This window comes from Anas acuta, chromosome 2 (assembly GCF_963932015.1).
Source record: "Anas acuta chromosome 2, bAnaAcu1.1, whole genome shotgun sequence".
NCBI classification, from domain to species: domain Eukaryota; kingdom Metazoa; phylum Chordata; class Aves; order Anseriformes; family Anatidae; genus Anas; species Anas acuta.
The window spans coordinates 22,688,952-22,708,159 of NC_088980.1; the positions used below are offsets into that span (position 1 = coordinate 22,688,952).

Below are 19,208 nucleotides of genomic sequence, written 5' to 3' on the forward strand. Positions count from 1 at the left end.
GACGGTTGCCTTTTCCAACGTGCTTTTCGCTTTATTTTAAGACCACTTTGAAGACGAGCGAGTGGGGCTGGGACCTCTGAGGGAAGCAAAGCTGCCAGCCACCAACACCGTGAGCCCCTCAGATCCCCCCCATACCCCTGGGGCCGCCATTTTCCACACCCCCCCCTCCCAGCGCCCCGCCCTCCCCTCCCGCTGGGCGCCGCCCCCCGCTCCCTTCCCGCTCTCCCCTCACCTCGCGTCACGCGGGGCGACCGTTGGCGGCGCGCGGCCGGCAGCGGGGCCGTGAGGGGACGGGGCCGGACCCCAACGGCTGCCGAGGGGGCCCCGGGGCCATACCGGCGGCGCTGCCCCCGCGGTCTCCTCACGGGGCGGCGGAGGAGGATGTGACCCCGCCGCACGATGAAGCCCGGCACCGCCAGAGCAGCGCGGACCCGTAAGTGGCCGGGGGGGGCGGCTGGGGAGGGCCGGGGGCTCTCGGTGGGCACCTGAGGCCGGGCCGGGGCAGCCGGTGCTGAGAGGCCCCGGCTCTGTGAGGCCCAGGCCCTGTGAGGCTGGCGGTGAGTGAGCCTCTGGTGGCCTTGGGTGGCCGTGGCCAGCTGGAGGGGCGCTCCCGGAATGCATCGCTTTAGCACGCTGGCGCTCACACGCTTAAATTATTTTTTTTTCTTTCGTTTTTTTTTTTTTTTTTTTTTGCATAATGTTTGGAATTAAGCGCAAAAAGAGCCTAGCTGGGGAGGTGAAGGCGCTAGCAGAAGCTAGGCCGCCGCCCTGAAACCAGCTCCACCCGGGCACAGCCTCGCTGGTATCAGGGACGTGCACGAGAGGGGCCTCGGGCACCTCAGGGCCACGGAGTTAAAATGCAGGCACTTTGCGAGGGAAACTATTAAAACGTCAGTCTTAATTAAAATTGCTAACTAGCTCCACGTTTTTGCTTATCCCTAGTAATTTTAATACACGTTTTCCAATAAAAAATACAATATTCAGTGTGTTAAGTTTTCAGCTCTGCTCTGGGTGTTGCTTGCGTGTGCAGGGTAGAACACCACATCTGATCCCTATGGAATTTTGCTTGCGCTCAGCTCATCTCTGACCCAACATTTCAGCCTTCTTTTTTGTTTAGCTTCTAAATCAGTTGCACTGTCCGGAGTCTCCATGCTTCCTGTTTCTCTTGGTCTCCTGGATTTGCTTTTGGTCTCCTGGATTTTACTAAACTGACTGCTGTTCCTGCTTCATTTTTGCATGTTTGTAACCATAACTTAGAGAACATAGCAGCACCAGTTGTTGTTCTGCTCCCTCTCCCTGCTAGAGACACTTTCAGGGAGGGAAAGAATAAGTAACACAGGGGCTGTTCTCCCTGTGGGCTTTTTGCCTCCAGAAGATGCTTGCTCACTTCCTGCAGCAACCCTCTGTCCATTTTGAACTTCTCTAAAAGAGAAGTAACGAGTAGGGCATTGGGCAGTGAGGAAGAAACCACCATATAAAACCAGTGATATGCCAGTCTTGGATGATCGCCGCTCCATCACAGGTTGTAAATCAGTTCATATAATGGATGTGTGTAGGACCAGAGAGTGCAATCACTTTCCTCTAATAATATTATTTTAGTTTCCAGCTGTGTTTAGTTGCAGGAATTTCATGAATTACAGTTCACTTTTATGTATTTAGGATCCCTCAAAAAGTATTCCTCTTCCATCTATTGGTGCAGCCTTCCTTCAGAATCACATCTTGGTACTGACAGTGTCCTTTGGCAGCAGGCTGTGCAGGCTTGCCCCATTGCATAGACTGTCAATTCCTGTTTTCCGTTTTATATCTGACTACTAGTTTTGTTTTGTGCCCTGTAGCTCTTGTACTGGAATAAGCTATTTAACCATTATTTCTATGCTCTTTCTGATTTTGTATATCTGTGCTATATTTCCCCCAATTCACTCTTCTTCAGACTGACAAAGTCTTAATGTACAGTCTTTCCTCATACTTGAAGAATGTGAAAAAAGATGTAGGAAAACCAGAGAAACTGAAATATAAACCACTCACCGGGAAGTGAGTGGTTTATATTTCTCCCTAACTTGGTGTTATCCTTTTTCTCCCTAACTTGGGAGAAAACCTGTTCTCCCTTTTTCTCCCTAACTTGGTGTTACCCTTTTTTCCTCTTAGAACTGCATGTGGTATTTAAGTTGTGGGTGATTCATGAGTTAAAACTGGCATAATAAAATTGTCCATTTTATTTTGTTTCTTATCATTGTGGGTTTTTTTTGTTGTTGTTTGTTTGTTTTTTCTTTTTCCCTTTTTTGATTGCTATTCAGTTTACTGAGTGATACTTCAGATTTCTCTTGTGAAATAAGGCTTGTTTCTGACCCAGGCTGAATTTTTTATTTGCTTAAATGTCTATTCTGGCAGGCTTGGGTGAAAGGCTCTGTGTTGAGCTTCAGGAAAGATCATCAGCACAGTTTAATAGCTGTATGTGGTCTCTTAGTTTTAAAATAAGATTTGCTAGGGCAGAAAAAGTCATAGCTAAAATTCTGAACTTTAAGCATAGTATTCCTGCATCTCAGTTGGATGCTCAAAAATTAGATAAATAGTAGGATCTAGCTCTTGTACTTTTGATGTTTCCTTGACTTTTGACCTGGTCAGTTGTAATGCATCTATATGATTTTTTTTTTTTTTTTCTCTCCAGATGAAATAGTGGGAGAGGCCGGTTCTTTTCCTCTAAAATGATGTTCTTGTGATCATCAGTACAAGTAGTGTATATACACTACTACTACTACACTATACTACTATGTACAGAGATGGAAAATGCTTGCCAAACTGGATGAGAAAATTGATGGCACTGTATACCAACTGAAATAAAAAAGTCCTTTTTAAGATGTGATTTTAGGGAAAAACTTGTAAGGGCTATACGTGTGTCAAAAACAACGTAAATAATAACACGTTTAACATTTAGCTTTTTTTTAAAGTGTCCTGTATTGCGTGGATGCTTGCCTTGTCCATTTCTGTAATTTAGGAATTTTTAAAAAGAAATACAATTCTGTTTAAATTCCCTTTTCTTTTGGCAGCAGATGGAATGCAAGCAAAAACAGAAAAGACAAAATCTTCTTTGAAGAATGTGAAAAAAGATGTAGGAAAACCAGAGAAACTGAAATATAAACCACTCACCGGGAAGGTGTTTTACCTCGATATTCCATCAAATGTGATCTCTGAAAAAATAGGGAAGGACCTCAAAGAACTAGGAGGGGTAAGTTCATGAGCAGACCTTTTATGAAGCAAAAAGCATCCTGGATGACTTTTCTTTATTATTGAATTTTAATGTTACATTTAATGTGACAGGATTTTATTTTTTTAGCGCTTTCCTTAATGTTGAAATGTTCAATATGGACAGCTTATCAACAAGTTGGGCTTTTTATTGCTAGAAGCTGTTCTGCTAGCTTTAGAAAAAGTTTATTATACAGGTTTGATTTCAGTTGATGATTCATTTGTTTAGAAGTTTACTAAATAAATGTACTTAAAGTTTACTAAAAGTCTAAAGTTTCATTGTTTGAGGTGAAATGTTTCTGCAACTTCCAACTATTTTGGCACATGTTTACACATTATAAATCAAGCTTTTCAGCTGAACCTAAATAGAATAGAGGAAGTGTTTTGCATACGTTTTTAAGAAGTCTTAACATAGTTTTCTTGATGGTCCTGGTGTTCTTTTAGCTTGGTACAAGTTATTTGTTAAGTTTGTCCTTTAGTTGGATTCCTTGATGGAACTTTGTAAGCATTTGATCAATTTATACGTAAGACAGCATTTTCAAAAGTTTCTAATACATTTTATATCTAGAGGCTACTTAGCCAAAAATGGAGTGGTGAGGTTGGTTTTGCTTATTTTCAAGTAAGTACAGGCAGAGCTTTATAAAAGCTGTGCTGAAATAGCTGTCACCTAAGAGAGAGGAGGTATCTACCCTTCTTGGCATTCAGAGCAGGCTGTGGAGAACTGAAGAAAGCTTTTGTGTGGTTGCTGGGCCCAAAAGCATTTAGAGGGAGACATTGGGATTTGGGAGATTAGCTGGCGGCAGGAACATCAGCTTCTGAGTATCAAGGTTGCAATGTGAGCTGAAAACAAGAGCAGAGTGAGAGGATATTCTAAGGACAGGACCAAAATTGTGTGCGATGAAGTAAGAAGTAGGTGGTGGTTGTGTGTTCTTTTTGTTTTATTTTTTTGTTAAAGGCGTTTATTTGCACGCAAATAACAAGGAGTATGTCAAGGACAGCCTGGGACTTTTGTAACAAAAAGATTTGTACAGATAGCTGCACTTACATTCTGGGATTTAACCCTAGTGTTTTTGAGTACCCATCCTTCTGCTGCGAGCACACAGCTGTGAAAACCACATCTTTAGGAAAAAAACTTTTTTCAGCTCATTCTGGTGACATTCTTACAAGAGTGGCAAGGAGCAAGATGGTGTGGCAAGGAGCAAAAGGGGGAAATTTAAATGCTCTGTAATGTCAACTAGCAGTCACTTGCTGAGATGATCAGCTCTGGTGCTGGCATGTTTCACAGCAGAGCCATGGATCGCGGTGTACGGGTGAATTTCCTGAACTGGGGAAACCCCAGGGTAGCAGAGAGACCTGCCACGAGCCCCCAGCTCTGGTGAGAGCAGCTGACCAGGCTTGGCATGCACAAGAACAACTCCCACGCCTAGAAAAAGCAACCCTTAAGGAGTTCTACAGACTAGGAGTGCTGTGAAGAGGACATGGCACATCAGCCAGGGCATGGCAAGGCAGGTTGTGCAGCAGGTTGTGCAGGAGGGTGCCTTTGGAAAGCAGGCTGTTCTCTTCTGGGAACCAAAAGGAGGCAGCATTTTACTGAAACAAAATGGTGTCCATCTGTTGCAACTGCTAGGCTGAAGGTAAAAACCAGATGGAAGCACTACAATCTCCCTTTGGGGACACCAATGCACAGATAGAACTGCCCTGAGCCTGAGCTGCATGGAGCCTCCAGCATCTGAAAGTTCCCCTAGGGTGGGAAGTCAGTGGTGGGTGTGGTGGGTGCAAGTGTGCCCATCTGGATGAATTTTTTGAGCAAGTAGCTGTGTTAGAAGAGGAGCTTAACAGGCAGCGCAGTATCCGGGCACTGATGTGAGAGGTGGATGTGTGGCATCGTGTGCTGTTATAGGCTGAGCGACAGCTTTGCCCTACGTCTGTGCAAGGGAGAGGTAAGCTTGCTGCTAACCCTGAGCTGATGGACTTGACTAACTCACTGCCGAAGGAAACTGGACCCTTGCCTCCCCTCACAGGAGGCCGAGGAATCTTCCTCTTGCCTCTACCTAACAGATAACATTGCTCTGGGGCTGGAGAATGAAGAGTGTGAGTAATGGGCAACACCCAGGAAAGGCCAGCTGTGCAAAGAACCAGAGCCACCAGAAAAGCAAGTAAGGTGTTAGTAATTGGAGGTTCCTTGCTGAGAGGAACCAAAGAACCTGTTTGGTGTTCAGTCTCTCTAGGGAAGTTTGCTGCTTACTAAGAGCTCAAATTTGTGATACCACAGAGGGGCTGCCAAGATGATCTTTAAAAGGTCCCTTACAACCCAAATCATTCTGATTCCATGATTCTTATTTGTGTTGTGTTACAAATGGCAGTAGTAATGAGTTTAAAAGGTAGGAACCTGGTGTTTAGCTGCTGTAACCCCTGCCCTGGCCGTGGTTCATCTGTGGGCTAGTGAGTTTCCACATGACAGAATTTGAGAGACAACTGGTATTTTACTTTCCCTTGAAAGATGTGAGTTTTTTTTTGCCCTTTTTTTCTTTTTATACAGTTTAGCTTTTTTTTTTAATTATTCTTCTATAAGCTACAACTTCTCTATGCCTCATCATACCTATGCCAAAGCAGATGAAAATGCTTCTGGGATGGGAACTTGTGGTAATTAGTCATGGAATACTTCATAGTTGGGTTTTTGCATCTTCAGTCTTATTGTTTGATCTAAATAGGCTTTTCAGTAAATACTTTCCACACAGAGCTTGTTAATGAACGCTTTTAAATACTCATATTCAAATCACAAATTCTGTAAGCATCTTGTTAAGCATCGTTTTACCTAATTCTCTCTTTTGTATGGAAAACATGCTTTGATTTAAACAAGTACAAGATGACATAGTAACACACAAGCAATGCAATCACTTAGCCCACTCTAAAGTTGGATATTTTGAATTAGTTTAAGAGAGTCATGGCAATAAAAGTATAAAAATGTCCTTTAACCACAATAGAAAAAGGGACTTGCTTAAATTGTTAGCTCTTCTGAGTGTTGTTTTGCTAATACTTTTTTGAACCTAAAGGAGTGCTGAGCAGTTGTATGAAATTGACACTTGTAAATCAGGGTGCTGTCTGAAAGCACAGGCAAGAAATTGCAATAATATGATTTCTAGTTACATGCATATCTTTACATTTAGCATTAAACCAGAGCACATTATATTTTTTGTATTTAGAACAGAATTATAAGAATTCATATGTAAACAAGGTTACAAGTCAGAGGTTGAAAATAACTTTATTTTTTTTATTCGGAGGAATATATGCCTAAATTTTCAGATTTAGGCCCAGTGCTTTCAAGGTCAACAACCTGGTTCTTTGTAGTTTGTGTGGGGTGCACTGAAAAGTCTCCCTGCATATCTCCCTCTCAGTATGTACCATTTCTGTAAACAGTATGTAGAGCAGAATTAGAAGGCAGAGGCTTGCTGTGTCTGCAATTTGTGCTTCCCACACTGATTATTAGTGGAGAAGATAAAAAGATTTTAAGCTACATATAGGTTGGAGAGCTGGGCGATCGCCAACCGCATGAAGTTCAATAAGAGCAAGTGCCGGGTCCTGCACCTGGGACGGGGAAACCCTGGCTGCACGTACAGACTGGGCGATGAGACGCTGGAGAGCAGCCTAGAAGAGAGGGATCTGGGGGTCGTGGTAGACAACAAGTTGAATATGAGCCGGCAGTGTGCCCTGGCAGCCAGGAGGGCCAACCGTGTCCTGGGGTGCATCAAGCTGGTGCGACCTCACCTCGAGTACTGTGTGCAGTTCTGGGCACCACAGTATAAAAAGGACATGAAACTGTTGGAGAGTGTCCAGAGGAGGGCTACGAAGATGGTGAAAGGCCTGGAGGGGAAGACGTACGAGGAACGGCTGAGGGCACTGGGCCTGTTCAGCCTGGAGAAGAGGAGGCTGAGGGGAGACCTCATCGCAGTCTACAACTTCCTCGTAAGGGGGTGTTGAGAGGCAGGAGACCTTTTCTCCATTAACACCAGCGACAGGACCCGCGGGAATGGGGTTAAGCTGAGGCAGGGGAAGTTTAGGCTTGACATCAGGAGGGGGTTCTTCACAGAGAGAGTGGTTGCACACTGGAACAGGCTCCCCAGGGAAGTGGTCACTGCACCGAGCCTGACTGAATTTAAGAAGAGATTGGACTGTGCACTTAGTCACATGGTCTGAACTTTTGGGTAGACCTGTGCGGTGTCAAGAGTTGGACTTGATGATCCTTAAAGGTCCCTTCCAACTCAGGATATTCTATGATTCTATGATTCTACATAAACTGTCAAATAATTAGCCAAATAAAATTGTTAATTGCACAGTGATAGATAATGAAAGATAGAGCAAAACAGGAGAGAATAAGCATGGAAAAAATACGCGTCTTGCTGAGAATGAAAATACTGTGAAGCTACTGAAGACTTCTACATTTCTGAGGAGGGTTATGAATACTGTAGGTGTGCAACATGGTAATTTATCCTGAAATTATCATTCTGTAGGTCCTAAAAATCATTGAATTATATCTCTTTGCAAACTGTCAATTACACTTGCATATTCATGTCTTTGCATGTAGTTGAACACTGCAATTTCTGTTAAATAAAATTATGTAAAATGTTCTTTTCCTTGAATTATTCTGTAATTTCTCAGTACGGTGTTTGAATTCTTCATTTGGAAAGTATTACAGCTAGATAGTTCAAGGAATGGTAATAATTGAAACAAAGCATCTTTTTTATTGAGATTACAAAATCAGAAAAATGAAATTGGAATTTGTGACTTGTAAGGTGCTACTGCAGCTCAATTGTAATTGTATAAATCTTTAGAAAAATATCTTCCTGTTAATTTAGTGGGTTTTTAGCTTACTATTAGATTTATTTACTAATTTATTAGATTTATCTGGAAACTTTGTCATCTTTTAATGTATGCAAAGCAAGGAGTTACTGATTTATTATCCTGAAATAATGGCTTGTTTTATTTCTTTGTATTTAGAGAGTGGAGAGTTTTCTCAGCAAGGATATCAGCTATCTGGTATCTAATAAAAAGGAGGCAAAATTTGCACCAACTCTCGGTCAGATTTCTCCAGTTCCTACCCCAGAATCTGCATGCAATGGAGGAAATAGTTCACCTCATCCTAGCAACCGAAAAGATCGACGTGATGGAAGTTCATTTAAGACAATAGATACAGTAAGTTTCTTAGTAATAATGCTACAAATCAAGAACAATTCATGAGATACACTTACAATTTTTTTCCCATTTTGTTTCCTGAAGATTGTTACAGTTCCTTGGATGGATACTTTTTTGGCTTTTGCTTTTAAGCAGTTCAAACATAATTTTAAACCACTTGAGGCAATCTTGTTAAGCTTTATACTAAACTAAACTCAAGCTAATTAAGCAAATTTTCAGAGATTGAAATTGAAAACAGGAGTCTTTTCTGCAAACAACACTAAAATCTGGTCAAATATATTATGACTGAATTATAATTAAACATTGCCATCGTTATGTTTAACAACTGAATCAGTATGTCCAGGCTTGTGATGAAATCTAATGGTTCTATTTTTTATTTTTTTTTAAGCAATGTAGCCTATTAATGTTTGCTGAGATATTGCTGTTTCAAATATCTGCAGAAGTAGTCTTTGATAGAGTTCAAGGATATAATTAAAATTGAACATTGTGAATTGTCAGGGTTTTTTGAGTTATTTCTTAGAGAATCGTGTTAATTGCAACAGTATCTGACTTTCTGCTGCTTTACATGAAGCTTGTTATGCACTTCAGCTAAATTTGGCACAACTCCAGCTGATGAAACCTCATTTTCTGTCCTTCCCCCACCACACACCTGCTTGTATCAACCCTAACCTTGTAAGAAAAATGCAAATTCGTGAAAAATAGCTGTACAATAAACAAGAGAAGATTACTATAGTTACATTTTTGCTAATGAATATGTATTTTAACTTGCCTTACCTTTTTGCTTTTTGAAACGAATTCTAACTTGCTACAAATGTATTTCTGTTGTAATATAGGTACGTATGAGCAGAGGAAAATCCTTAGTTGAAAAAGCAATTAGAGAGCAGGTAAGTGGAGTAATTCTCAAATTTGTATTCAATAAATGTTGGTCTTGCTGTTCTGGAAAACAAGTACTAGTAAGAGTGATAGTCCTGTAAGACAGAGATCTCTCATGGAATGTTCAAGCAGAAGTCAAGGGTCAAGGCATTGTTCTTAGCAAAATAGTCAAGTTGTGTGTTCTGGATGCTTCCTGAAGAATTTAAAGCCTACAGAATCTTATGACTAGTGTAAATTACCAAGATAGCTAACATAGCTCGCATTTTTTAAGGAGTGCTAGTGAAATTGAAGTAAATATACAATTTCATGTTCAAATCCTAGCTATTAAAAAATATGCCGGTAGAGAACGCTCTTGGCTTCGTGAAAGGTTAAGTATAATCCTTTAATGGTGAAGTGCAGTGATGTGGAGATGGAAAAGTCAGTTTAGGAAAATGCTCTTTTGGCAAGAAGCAAATAAAGTGTCTAAAATTTGATCTCAGCTTTATTATGACAGTTCATATTACAAGTTGTATATTTATTACAGTTACTGTATATATTCTACTGTGTATAGCTTAAAATTATTAATGTTTTTTGTCTGTAGGAATTAATTCCCTCTGGTAGTATATTGTCCAATGCTTTGAGTTGGGGAGTGAAGATCCTTCACATTGATGGTAAATATTTTTGTTTGATAAAACCTAACTTGAACTTACAACATTGACTTGGCTAATCCTTTTGTTGAATTCAAAATATTACAAATGACAAATAACTTAAAATATACAAAAACAAACTCAGCTAAATATTCTCCCTTTTTTTGCCAGATGTTAAGCATTACATTGAACAAAAGAAAAAAGAGCTCTACCTAATTAAAAGCACAGGCAGTTCTTTGAAAGATGTGGTAAGTGAGTTTTTGCTAGTTGTGAAAGTTTATTCGATTAAATGAAAAAACACAAGCATATTAAAATCTGTAAGCATCGCGGTATGTAGTATTTATTTTAACGAAGTCTTGCTCATGCTATACATTTCAGCATTCAAAAATAAATTCCATAATAGCATTACATAGTGTGTAGATGTTTGTTCTTGAGATAGTTATCTAAGAAACAAAAGTACTGAAAAACTTGAGATTTCTCTTCTCCCTGTTTAGAAATAATAAAAAAAATGAACCTTGGTTTTATTCTAACATAGGTTGTGGTTACATTGCCTTGTGTAATTTTCACTGTGAAACAGTGATTAGAACTTTCCTCTTTATTTTTTTTTCCCTTTCCTTTGGATTGATTTGTTTTGAAAAATCACAGTTGTGTTTTCCTGAAGGAGCTGTCTCTAGGCAATCTGTCAGTTGCTCAACTGCTTTTTTTCCTTCCTAGTCTTTTGAAGAACTAGTATAAGCCATCTTCAAGCTATTCTGCCAATAACATGCCATTGGCATGTGAAAATCCTGATTTCTCCAAACTGTAGTGTATAATATGCTTAGACATTGAAACTGTTTTAGCTGTTTGCAGTCCATCTGCAGTTGCTTTGTAATTTAAATTACACATGTGAAGTTGTACAATTATCTGTTCCAGGCAGGGGTCTGTAATAAAAAAAAAAATGGAAATGTGCTACGTAGTATTGCATTCCAAAACAACATAACACATATTAGCTAATTATTGAGGCGACATGAAATCCTCTACTAAACCATTTGTCTTGGTTTTCATAGATAGTGCAGTGATATTTGTATGTTTTTGCAAGTAGTACAAAATAAATTGTGTACCTTTGCCAGAATCAATTATGGTTAGAAGCTGATGCTTGAATTTAGACATCAATCTTTTCTGAAAGCAAAATACTCTAATTTTAGCCTTCATTGCTAATAAAATTATCTGTTTTTAATCCATTTAAATTAGGATTATTTTGTTTGGAGAATGTTACTATCTACAGCTTTGGTAACTTTTTACAGATTGTAGTTAATTAGCATTTGTAAACTATGGAAAAACCTTATCCACATTTAAGAACTTGTTTTCAATTATGGTAAGTATTTTGGGGGAGGAAAGAGTAAATTTCCCTGAGTGGGGTCTTTTTTGTGCCTTTTAGTTTGTTTTAGAAAAATGTTCTCTGATTGAGAACATTCGTTTTTGCAGTGTAGAGTTAAATATTTTTTTAGGAAATATGACTATTTCCAAAGTCCTGATCAGACTGATTTCTGCAGAATTTGTCACCAATGTGCATCACAGGTCATGATTAACATAGGAAGACCCTCATAAGTTAACAATAAACTACAGCTAGATTTTGAGATAAGATACAAAATAAGTTTCACAGGAATTTTATACTTCCTTTCTCTTTTTTTTCCAATAGGCAAAACAAGTTACTACCCAAAAGTCAAGAAGTAAGTATTTTGGTATATGTAGAGGTTTTCATGGAACTGCTGAACACTTAAAAATGTAGTAGTTATTATCAGATAAGTGTAAAGTTGTTTTCTAATTTGTAGCTCTAAAAAAACCTTGCAGAAAAACTTCTTAAAATTCAGGAGTTTGTCAAAATGTGTACAAAATAAGTTCTAAAATAAATAATGCCTGCTTATCAGTTCAGGTAATAGAGTAATATTCTGAATGAAGAAAACTATTTATCTTCATTTCCTTCCCCCTCCTCCCTGAGCAGGTAGACTGAAAAATCCATTTGTGAAGGTGGAGGATAGGAGTTGGTAAGTCTTCTGTGTTCTTTCAATAACGCGATTCTCAAACTGAGTAATTCAGAAACCCTTAGGAAGTATGTCTTAAGGAAGCAGACTTCAGATTTCAGCATTCTTGGACTTGCTGACTTTAAATGCCAGACATAATGTCTTACAATAAGCCAGAAACTTTTCATCTCTGCATGCTCTGTGAATCTGTGTTTAGCCACTGAATGAGATGAGAGATAGTAGGGAATGTTTGCAATAGGTAATGGCTGTGGAAGGTTAATGTTTAGCTTCAGCTTGTAGATCACGAGAGTGATTTCTTCTGGTTTATTTTCTGCCAAGGGTCAGATGAACGAAAAGGAAGGAGCCTGGAAACTTCGACCCTCAACATTTTATCTGTCTTTTTTTAGATCCAAATTATGTAGCCTAAAAGGCTAATAAAACTTTCAATATTAAATTCCAATCCTGCAATCTCAACTCCATAAAATTCATCTTGAGAGACTGTAAAGAAAGTTATTATACTTAAAACCATTCCTTGAAATTAGACTGAATTTCCTGTTCAATCATTTATTTAAAAAACAAACAAACCCCAGTTAATCTAATTTCAATATCTGTAGTGGCATGAGGTCTTGTACGTTCAGACTTTTAAATTTTCGTGTCTTTCTGGTCCCATAATTGATCAGACCTTGTGGTTTAACTTCTCAGTAAGGAAAGAGGTTGTCAGAAGTTGAGAGAAGAATGAAATATAACAAAGTGCAGTTCTGCAAAGTATGTTTTGCATCTTTGCATTCTTAACTGACTTCTGCTTTATGTTTACAAGCTCTGGATTTTTTGACACTTTCCTGAATTGGGGCTGGGGATGTGGGGTGTGGATTCTAAACCTAGTCTTAAATTATAATCTGTTAAGAGGTTAAGAATAGGTATGAGAGAAATTAGGATAATTTGGGAGAGCTGGACAAACACATTTTCAAGTACAGAGAAATTTATATAAAAATGTGTGAGTTTCAATTCCATTATGAACCCTCTAACTTGTAGTAAAACCTCAAACACTTCTAAATGTTTATGCAACATAATGTTATTAAATGTTTGTGCTTTTTAGATGGTTATGCAACACAAATAATAGTTCAGAAGTTGAAGAAGATACTGAACTGTCTTTATTTCATTTTCTGGATTAGCTGAGTTTCCTTCTGCTTGGGTAGTTTATGGAAGTAACATGGGGTGAAGGGGGGAATTACACCTAACTTGAACATCAACACTGCAGCTAAATGATTCAGTTTGTTTAAATGTTTTTACTCTACTCAGAGTGCTAGTGTATACTTACTGGTTCTGGTATGTTTCTAAGTGTGATTCTATTCAAATTCTGCTGTGCAAATCTCCACAGTCCATAGGCATAACAGCCATACTGGTGGAGTGGGCGAGACAGTTACAGAAACTTGACTGTTTTGAAAAAGTATCAGGATTGGAAGGAATTACTTACTCTAGGGTATTCACCTGATGTATGTTTTGCATACATCATATTTGAAAGAGAAACACTTTTTCAAAGATGTTTAATCTTTCTGTAGTTTGTAAACTGATGTTTTTTGATGGTTCTAATGCATCTGTTTTGTCTCAATACAGCCTCTACCGCCCATTTTATCTGCAGTTAACTACTTTTCCAGTTCTGAACTACTGTGTTCCAAAACCTTATAGTCCATTTGAGGTGGATAAGAAGCTGACTTCTGGTCAAAAACAAACTCAGTCTAAACAAAGGTTTGTTAAGAATTCATTATTGATAGAGAGGGAGATTGGTTTAAAATAATTGTTTTCTAAAATAATTCTTCTGCTTCTTACTTTTGTGATATTTAATACTAATATCCACATCTTGACTGTTGTATCTGCTGCACTGTAACTTTTGCTGTCTGTCTGTCTTTCTGTACCCTCTTTATCCTGTCTTTAGTCCTTTTTTTGGACATACAGATGCATACGTCCAAAAATCAGCGTTCTTCTATCATTGTGGGTCAGCATAAGATAATTTTTTCCTTTCTGCCACTGGTTTCTTCTTTGTCCTCATCTTGGATGCCATCCAGTAAGTATTTTCCAGGAAGTGAATTTCTTACAACTTCATTTGATATCTGTCAGTAACAAGCTAAAAAGTAGGCACTCAATTTTTTTAAAAATAGTGATATTCAGTCATAGTACAGAGTTGTTGCTAAAGAGTGCACCTGCTTTATCCTTCTTTTCTCTGTTTTTCTGAAGCATTTGCTAACATAATGTAAATAGTTTGAAGGAAAATAAAGATTTTTTTTTTAATTAGGTGAATGAGAATGAACATTAGTTTAAGAGACAAGTATAGAATTCAGCTCATATTTGAGACTCATTAATATATCTTTTCTGTTAACAGAAACAAAATAAATAGTGACAAGGACTGTGGAACTCCTGTTCAGCTCCCTCAGAAGGACAAAAAAAGGAAAGGATATTGTGAATGTTGCGGAAAGAAGTATGAAGATCTGCAAACTGTATGTAAAACAAGTATACGCTTTCAAACATTCTTAAAACAGATATTTGATAGTTCCCACTTGCTAGTTTAATGTATGTTTTTATCTTAAAAGATGTGTTGAGTACATCTAAAAAGCAGCAAGTAGTTTTTTTTTTCTTCTTTGCAAGTTTCAGTTCTTCATTACTGCCTCTAGGTAGCTGAAAGCTCTAATTGTTCCTGTCTGAGACATGCTGTCAATAAGAGCACCCACTTAGTGGATGAAGGGAGTGTGGTGGATGCTGTTTTTCTGGATTTTAGGAAGGCTTTTGATGTTGTTCCTCAAAATATCCTTGGGGATCCTATGGAGCCCCTCGTATATGGGGGACTACATCTGCCTGGCAGCTGGGTGCTGCTGGTTGTGAGCAAGAGCCAACAGTGTGCTCTGGCAGCCCAGAGGGTGTTGTTGTAGCCTGGGTGCTCTAAATACAACACAGCCAGCCACTTAAAAGAGGTGAGAATCCCACTGTATTTAGTGTTGGCATAGAATATTGTTGACAGTTCTGGGCTCCACAATTTAAGAGGGATATTAAAATATATGAAAGTGTCTAGAGAAGGGCAACACAGTTGGTAAAAGGGCTAAAAGGCATGTCCTGTGGCTGAGGACACTGGGTTCCTCAAGCTCGGAGAAAAGGAGGTTTAGGGGTAACCTCACTGCTCTCTACAGCTTCCCAAGGAGGGTAAGTGGAGAAGGAGGTGCCAGTCTCTTTTCCCTGGCATCTAGTGACAAAATGGGTGGGAATGGCTCAAAACTGCATCAGGGGTGGTTCAAACTGGACATTAGGAAAAACTTCTTTACTGAAAGGGTAGTTAGACAATAGAACAGACTTCCCAGGAAGGTGGTTGATGCCCCATGGCTCTCCGTGTTGAATTGATATTTGGATAATGCTCTTAATGATATAACTTCGGGTTAGCCCCAAAGTTGGATGGTTGGACTCAATGGTCTTTATAGGTCCCTTCAAAATGGAACTATTCTGTTCTAGTGATAATCATCAATATTTATTTATTTCTCCTTATCATAGTGTTACTTTGTATGTGCATATCAGTAGTATATTTGTTTCACGATTTTTCCTTAATTCCAGCATCTTGAAAGTGAACAGCACCGCAATTTTGCACTAAGCACACAGTACCAAGTTGTTGATGATATCATCTCCAAGTTTGTTTATGAGTTTGTTGAATACCAAGATGACACAAAGAAAGTTAAAAGGTAAGTTATATGTCTTAAATTTTAAATTAAGAAATGGAACATAAAGGTACTTCAGTTATAAAATTCTGAATCTAGTATGGAAAAAAACATGTTTCAGTCTGATATACATCACTTACATTTGCAATGCAGTAGGTACCTGGCAAATCAGTTCTTTAAAGCAGAAATTAGAGGGGGAAAAAAATTAAAGTACAAATGGTATCGCGGGAATATGAGGTTAGAATGACATGCTGAAAGTTGTCCCATCTATCCTTAACCTTCAAAAAAGCAAGATATCAAGTATTATAAAAATACACCTGACAGGACAGCAATGTCTGGACATCTTGCTCTAAAAACTTTCTGATACTCTTAGTAACCCAAAGATCAGCAAATTATAACCTCCTCAGTCAGGCTGTTCTCCTTACCAGTGGAAGGATTTTTTGTAGTCTAGTCAAGATGTTCCTATCTATAATCTAAGGCTCTTAGCTTCTGTTGTGCTGGACAAAGAAAGCGGATTTTCCTCTCGTCACTGTAACTGTTATTACATATATTGAAATTTCATATGAAAATGAGCCATCTTTGTACTTCCTTTGCTCTATATAAAAGTGACCTTTATTTCTATAGAAATTAGAACATATTAGACCATATGTTCTGTAATTCATTTATTTTTATTAGTTGTATTTATTTACCATGTAGCTAAAAATGTAAAACTTAATAAGATCATCTACATATTGGTATTTAAAAAACAAAAAAGGCAACTAGAAGCAGGTGTGCATGCCTGCCCACCCACACCTACACGCTCAAATTTTTTCCTCAAATGTTTAAGTGGGAGAGAAAGTATGGACTGTAAACAGCAGTATCCTTGTTACTTGAAGCAGTGACTCAAATTTGTTTTGTAAATCACTGATTTGTTTTGGAAATGAGTCAGAGATAAGGAAATAACTTTCTTATTACTTCAAAAAGAATCGAAGACATAAAGTGAAATCAAAAGAAATGTAAATAGTCAAACTCATAGCCTAATGAAAGCAAGCCCTTTTTCCTGTTGTGATTTGAAAACATTCAGGGTGTTTAGGTTTGAATTATTAGGGAAAAGCATAAGTAATTATACTAAGCTTGTGTGTATCTATCACAGAATACTTACAAATATGTATAGTTATTGTGTTAATCAACTTTTGGTCTTAGTAGCATCACGACTAATATTTACTGAAATACTAGACCACTTTGTAATTTTAAAATTATTTCGTAAGATGTAGAAAACAATAGGAAAATGTCAAATTCAAATACAAAGCACTTTGTTCCTGTAGAAACAGTGTTGCTACCATAACTTGCTTTTAGATTAAACAAAAATTATGTCAGTTTGGTTCCTTGTCTTGAGCTGTTTACGTATTGAATTACGTTCCTCACATTTCTGTCAATGATTTGATTGTTAATCATTGTAAACAATTTATTTGTAGGACAAAATGTAGTACAGGATATTTTTCTCCTATTGTTGGAAAGATAACCAGACCAGACGAGCTGAAAGAACGACTGAAAAAGCAACGCATTTCATTGAAAAGTTACTCGTGGAAAGATACTACAATACGGGCACTCAAACTGGATTGCCAGCCTACAGAAATACAACCAAATTCTGTGCCAATGCCTACCCCAGTTGCTGGATCTCTTTGTTCAATTCTTTATTGTCATCTGTCACAACCTTCAGAAGTAAAAAGTAGATTCAGAAATAACAATGAAAATATTAAAACTGATTGCTCCTGTGTCACAAACTTAAGAGACACTGTTACATCATCAAATTTCATACAGCTACTTCCTCAGAAAGGTGACAAATCCTACATGGAGAGCTTGTCTCAAACTTTTGAGCCATTTAGTAAAGAAATGTTTGAACCAGAAATAAATAAAAGGAATTTACAGTGTTTTCAGGAAGACGTGTGTACTGTGTGTTCTCATACTCAAGTTACAGATTTTGGTGAAAAAGACAGAAACTTTCCACAGCCAAAACGAAAATTGAATAATACAGTAGTCCTACCAGCAAAGTGTTTGAAAAAAACAGATGCCAATCCTGCATTTGTCAAGAAACATCGTGATTTATGTGATAATCATCAACAGATGCAGCACAATGTCGTTCTGGAGGCTGAGGTATCTGAGACTGCGATAAACAAAGAACTTAATGAATTGGCTGCCAGCGCTGCACACAGTTCACCATCTGGAAAGCTGCACAGAAAAGTAAAGCTTTACTTAGGAAGAAATAAAAGAGAAAACCGGAAACAGAATATGGAGTTATGTGTAAAGTACACAGATGGATTGTGTGTTCCCGAAGAGAAGAAGAGCGCTTGTAGCTCACCAGTGCAAGCCCTACTGGAACTATTTCAGACAAGTGAAATAAACTCTGAATTTGGAGGTTTTTCAGTTTACACTGACAACAGGGATTCAACTGGCATAAAAGATATATGGGAAGGGCAGAACACAAACGTTGTTTGTTCATTATTCTCCTCTTCGTCCTCATCCCCATTTGTTGGATTTTAATGCTGCTTTATTTAATACAATGATTTTCAAATCAATTGCAAATTTAAGATTTTATTCATAGGAAATTTGATTGTTGTGCTATATATTATGTACAGGTGTTTTCAGTTTTTTAATGCAAAAACTTCTGTATGTGTAAATATGAATAAAACTAAAGAAAGGTCTTTTCTTAAAAGGTACTTGCTGCTTTATTACTACAGCTAGTAAAGGGTTCTGAGCACTGAATTTATGATTAAATTAATTGCTATGCAAAATCAGTAAGTATGTTAGCTTTTTGGATAGTGGAATTTTCTAAAGTCATTGAATAAGCACACTTACATGATAGATTCTAAATATTCACATTACTTATAAATGGATGTTCTACTGTAAGTAAGGTCTATCATTTATGGACCACGATGATCTGTGGAGATTTGGTTGCTTGCCCTCCTGTTCTTTCTGCTGTTATTTTACTGGAGAAAACCAGGAAAAAAAAAAAGTCACCTGTTTTCCTAATAGTTCTGCTGAAGTTGTCTTAAGGAGTCTACGTAATTACAAAGAAATAGGATTAGGAAAGCATGTATTGTATTCTTTAGCTACTCTGCCATAATTTATTTTTAAACTAAAACTACACGTATTGTATATTTCAGGCAGTGGAAAGCAGTAGATGTGTGGCTTTTTTTAAAAAACAAAAAACAAGACAAAACAAAACAAAAAAAACAACAAAAGCAACAAAAAGCAGCAGTAAAAACAAAACATCCAATAGGTTTCTGATTGTTTCTGATGGTTTTGGGCCCTTGGTTTTACTTTTCTTTCAGAATAGCCAGCCTGTCTGACTAGCCTACTTGAAAGCAGAGGGAAAGACATAAGTGAAAACTGGGAAAACTTTTTTAGTACTTTGAATCTTTACCAGAGCTGATCTCTCAGGATTTCCAGATCAGTGCAAGGCATGAATATTGAATTACAGTGGGGGTGATCATGAAGCTTTATAAATGTGAAGCTTGTGAAGCCTCAAGGTTAGTATGGTCTAAGATATGAACCAGCAGAAATTAATGAAAGTAATTTTTGCATAAAAGTGCAAACAGGTAATTTAC

The 19,208-nt window shown here is 38.0% G+C and overlaps 1 protein-coding gene across 3 annotated transcripts; it reads left to right on the forward strand.

Annotated features, from left to right (window-relative positions):
• Positions 1 to 175: 175 nt before the first annotated feature.
• Positions 176 to 18,317, forward strand: DBF4 (DBF4-CDC7 kinase regulatory subunit). 3 transcript variants are annotated; one of them, XM_068673885.1, is made up of 12 exons: positions 176 to 433; positions 3,048 to 3,223; positions 8,236 to 8,430; positions 9,264 to 9,314; positions 9,884 to 9,953; positions 10,101 to 10,177; positions 11,608 to 11,638; positions 11,908 to 11,953; positions 13,544 to 13,675; positions 14,307 to 14,421; positions 15,521 to 15,645; positions 17,076 to 18,317. In XM_068673885.1, exons 1-12 carry the CDS (start codon positions 400 to 402, stop codon positions 18,139 to 18,141), a joined length of 2,118 nt encoding a protein of 705 aa, XP_068529986.1. In that variant the 5' UTR covers positions 176 to 399; the 3' UTR covers positions 18,142 to 18,317. The 3 variants fall into 3 exon arrangements, with proteins under 3 accessions (XP_068529986.1, XP_068529984.1, XP_068529985.1); XM_068673883.1 differs by having other exon boundaries at positions 177 to 433; positions 3,045 to 3,223; XM_068673884.1 differs by having other exon boundaries at positions 178 to 433; positions 3,045 to 3,223; positions 11,911 to 11,953.
• Positions 18,318 to 19,208: the final 891 nt, after the last annotated feature.

Coding starts and splice junctions, on each gene's coding strand:
- DBF4 (XM_068673883.1), top strand. CDS start 400: ATGAAGCCCGGCACCGCCAGAGCAGCGCGGACCC. Junction 9,315..9,883: donor AAAAAGCAATTAGAGAGCAG/GTAAGTGGAGTA, acceptor TTTTGTCTGTAG/GAATTAATTCCCTCTGGTAG. Junction 11,639..11,907: donor TACTACCCAAAAGTCAAGAA/GTAAGTATTTTG, acceptor CTCCTCCCTGAG/CAGGTAGACTGAAAAATCCA.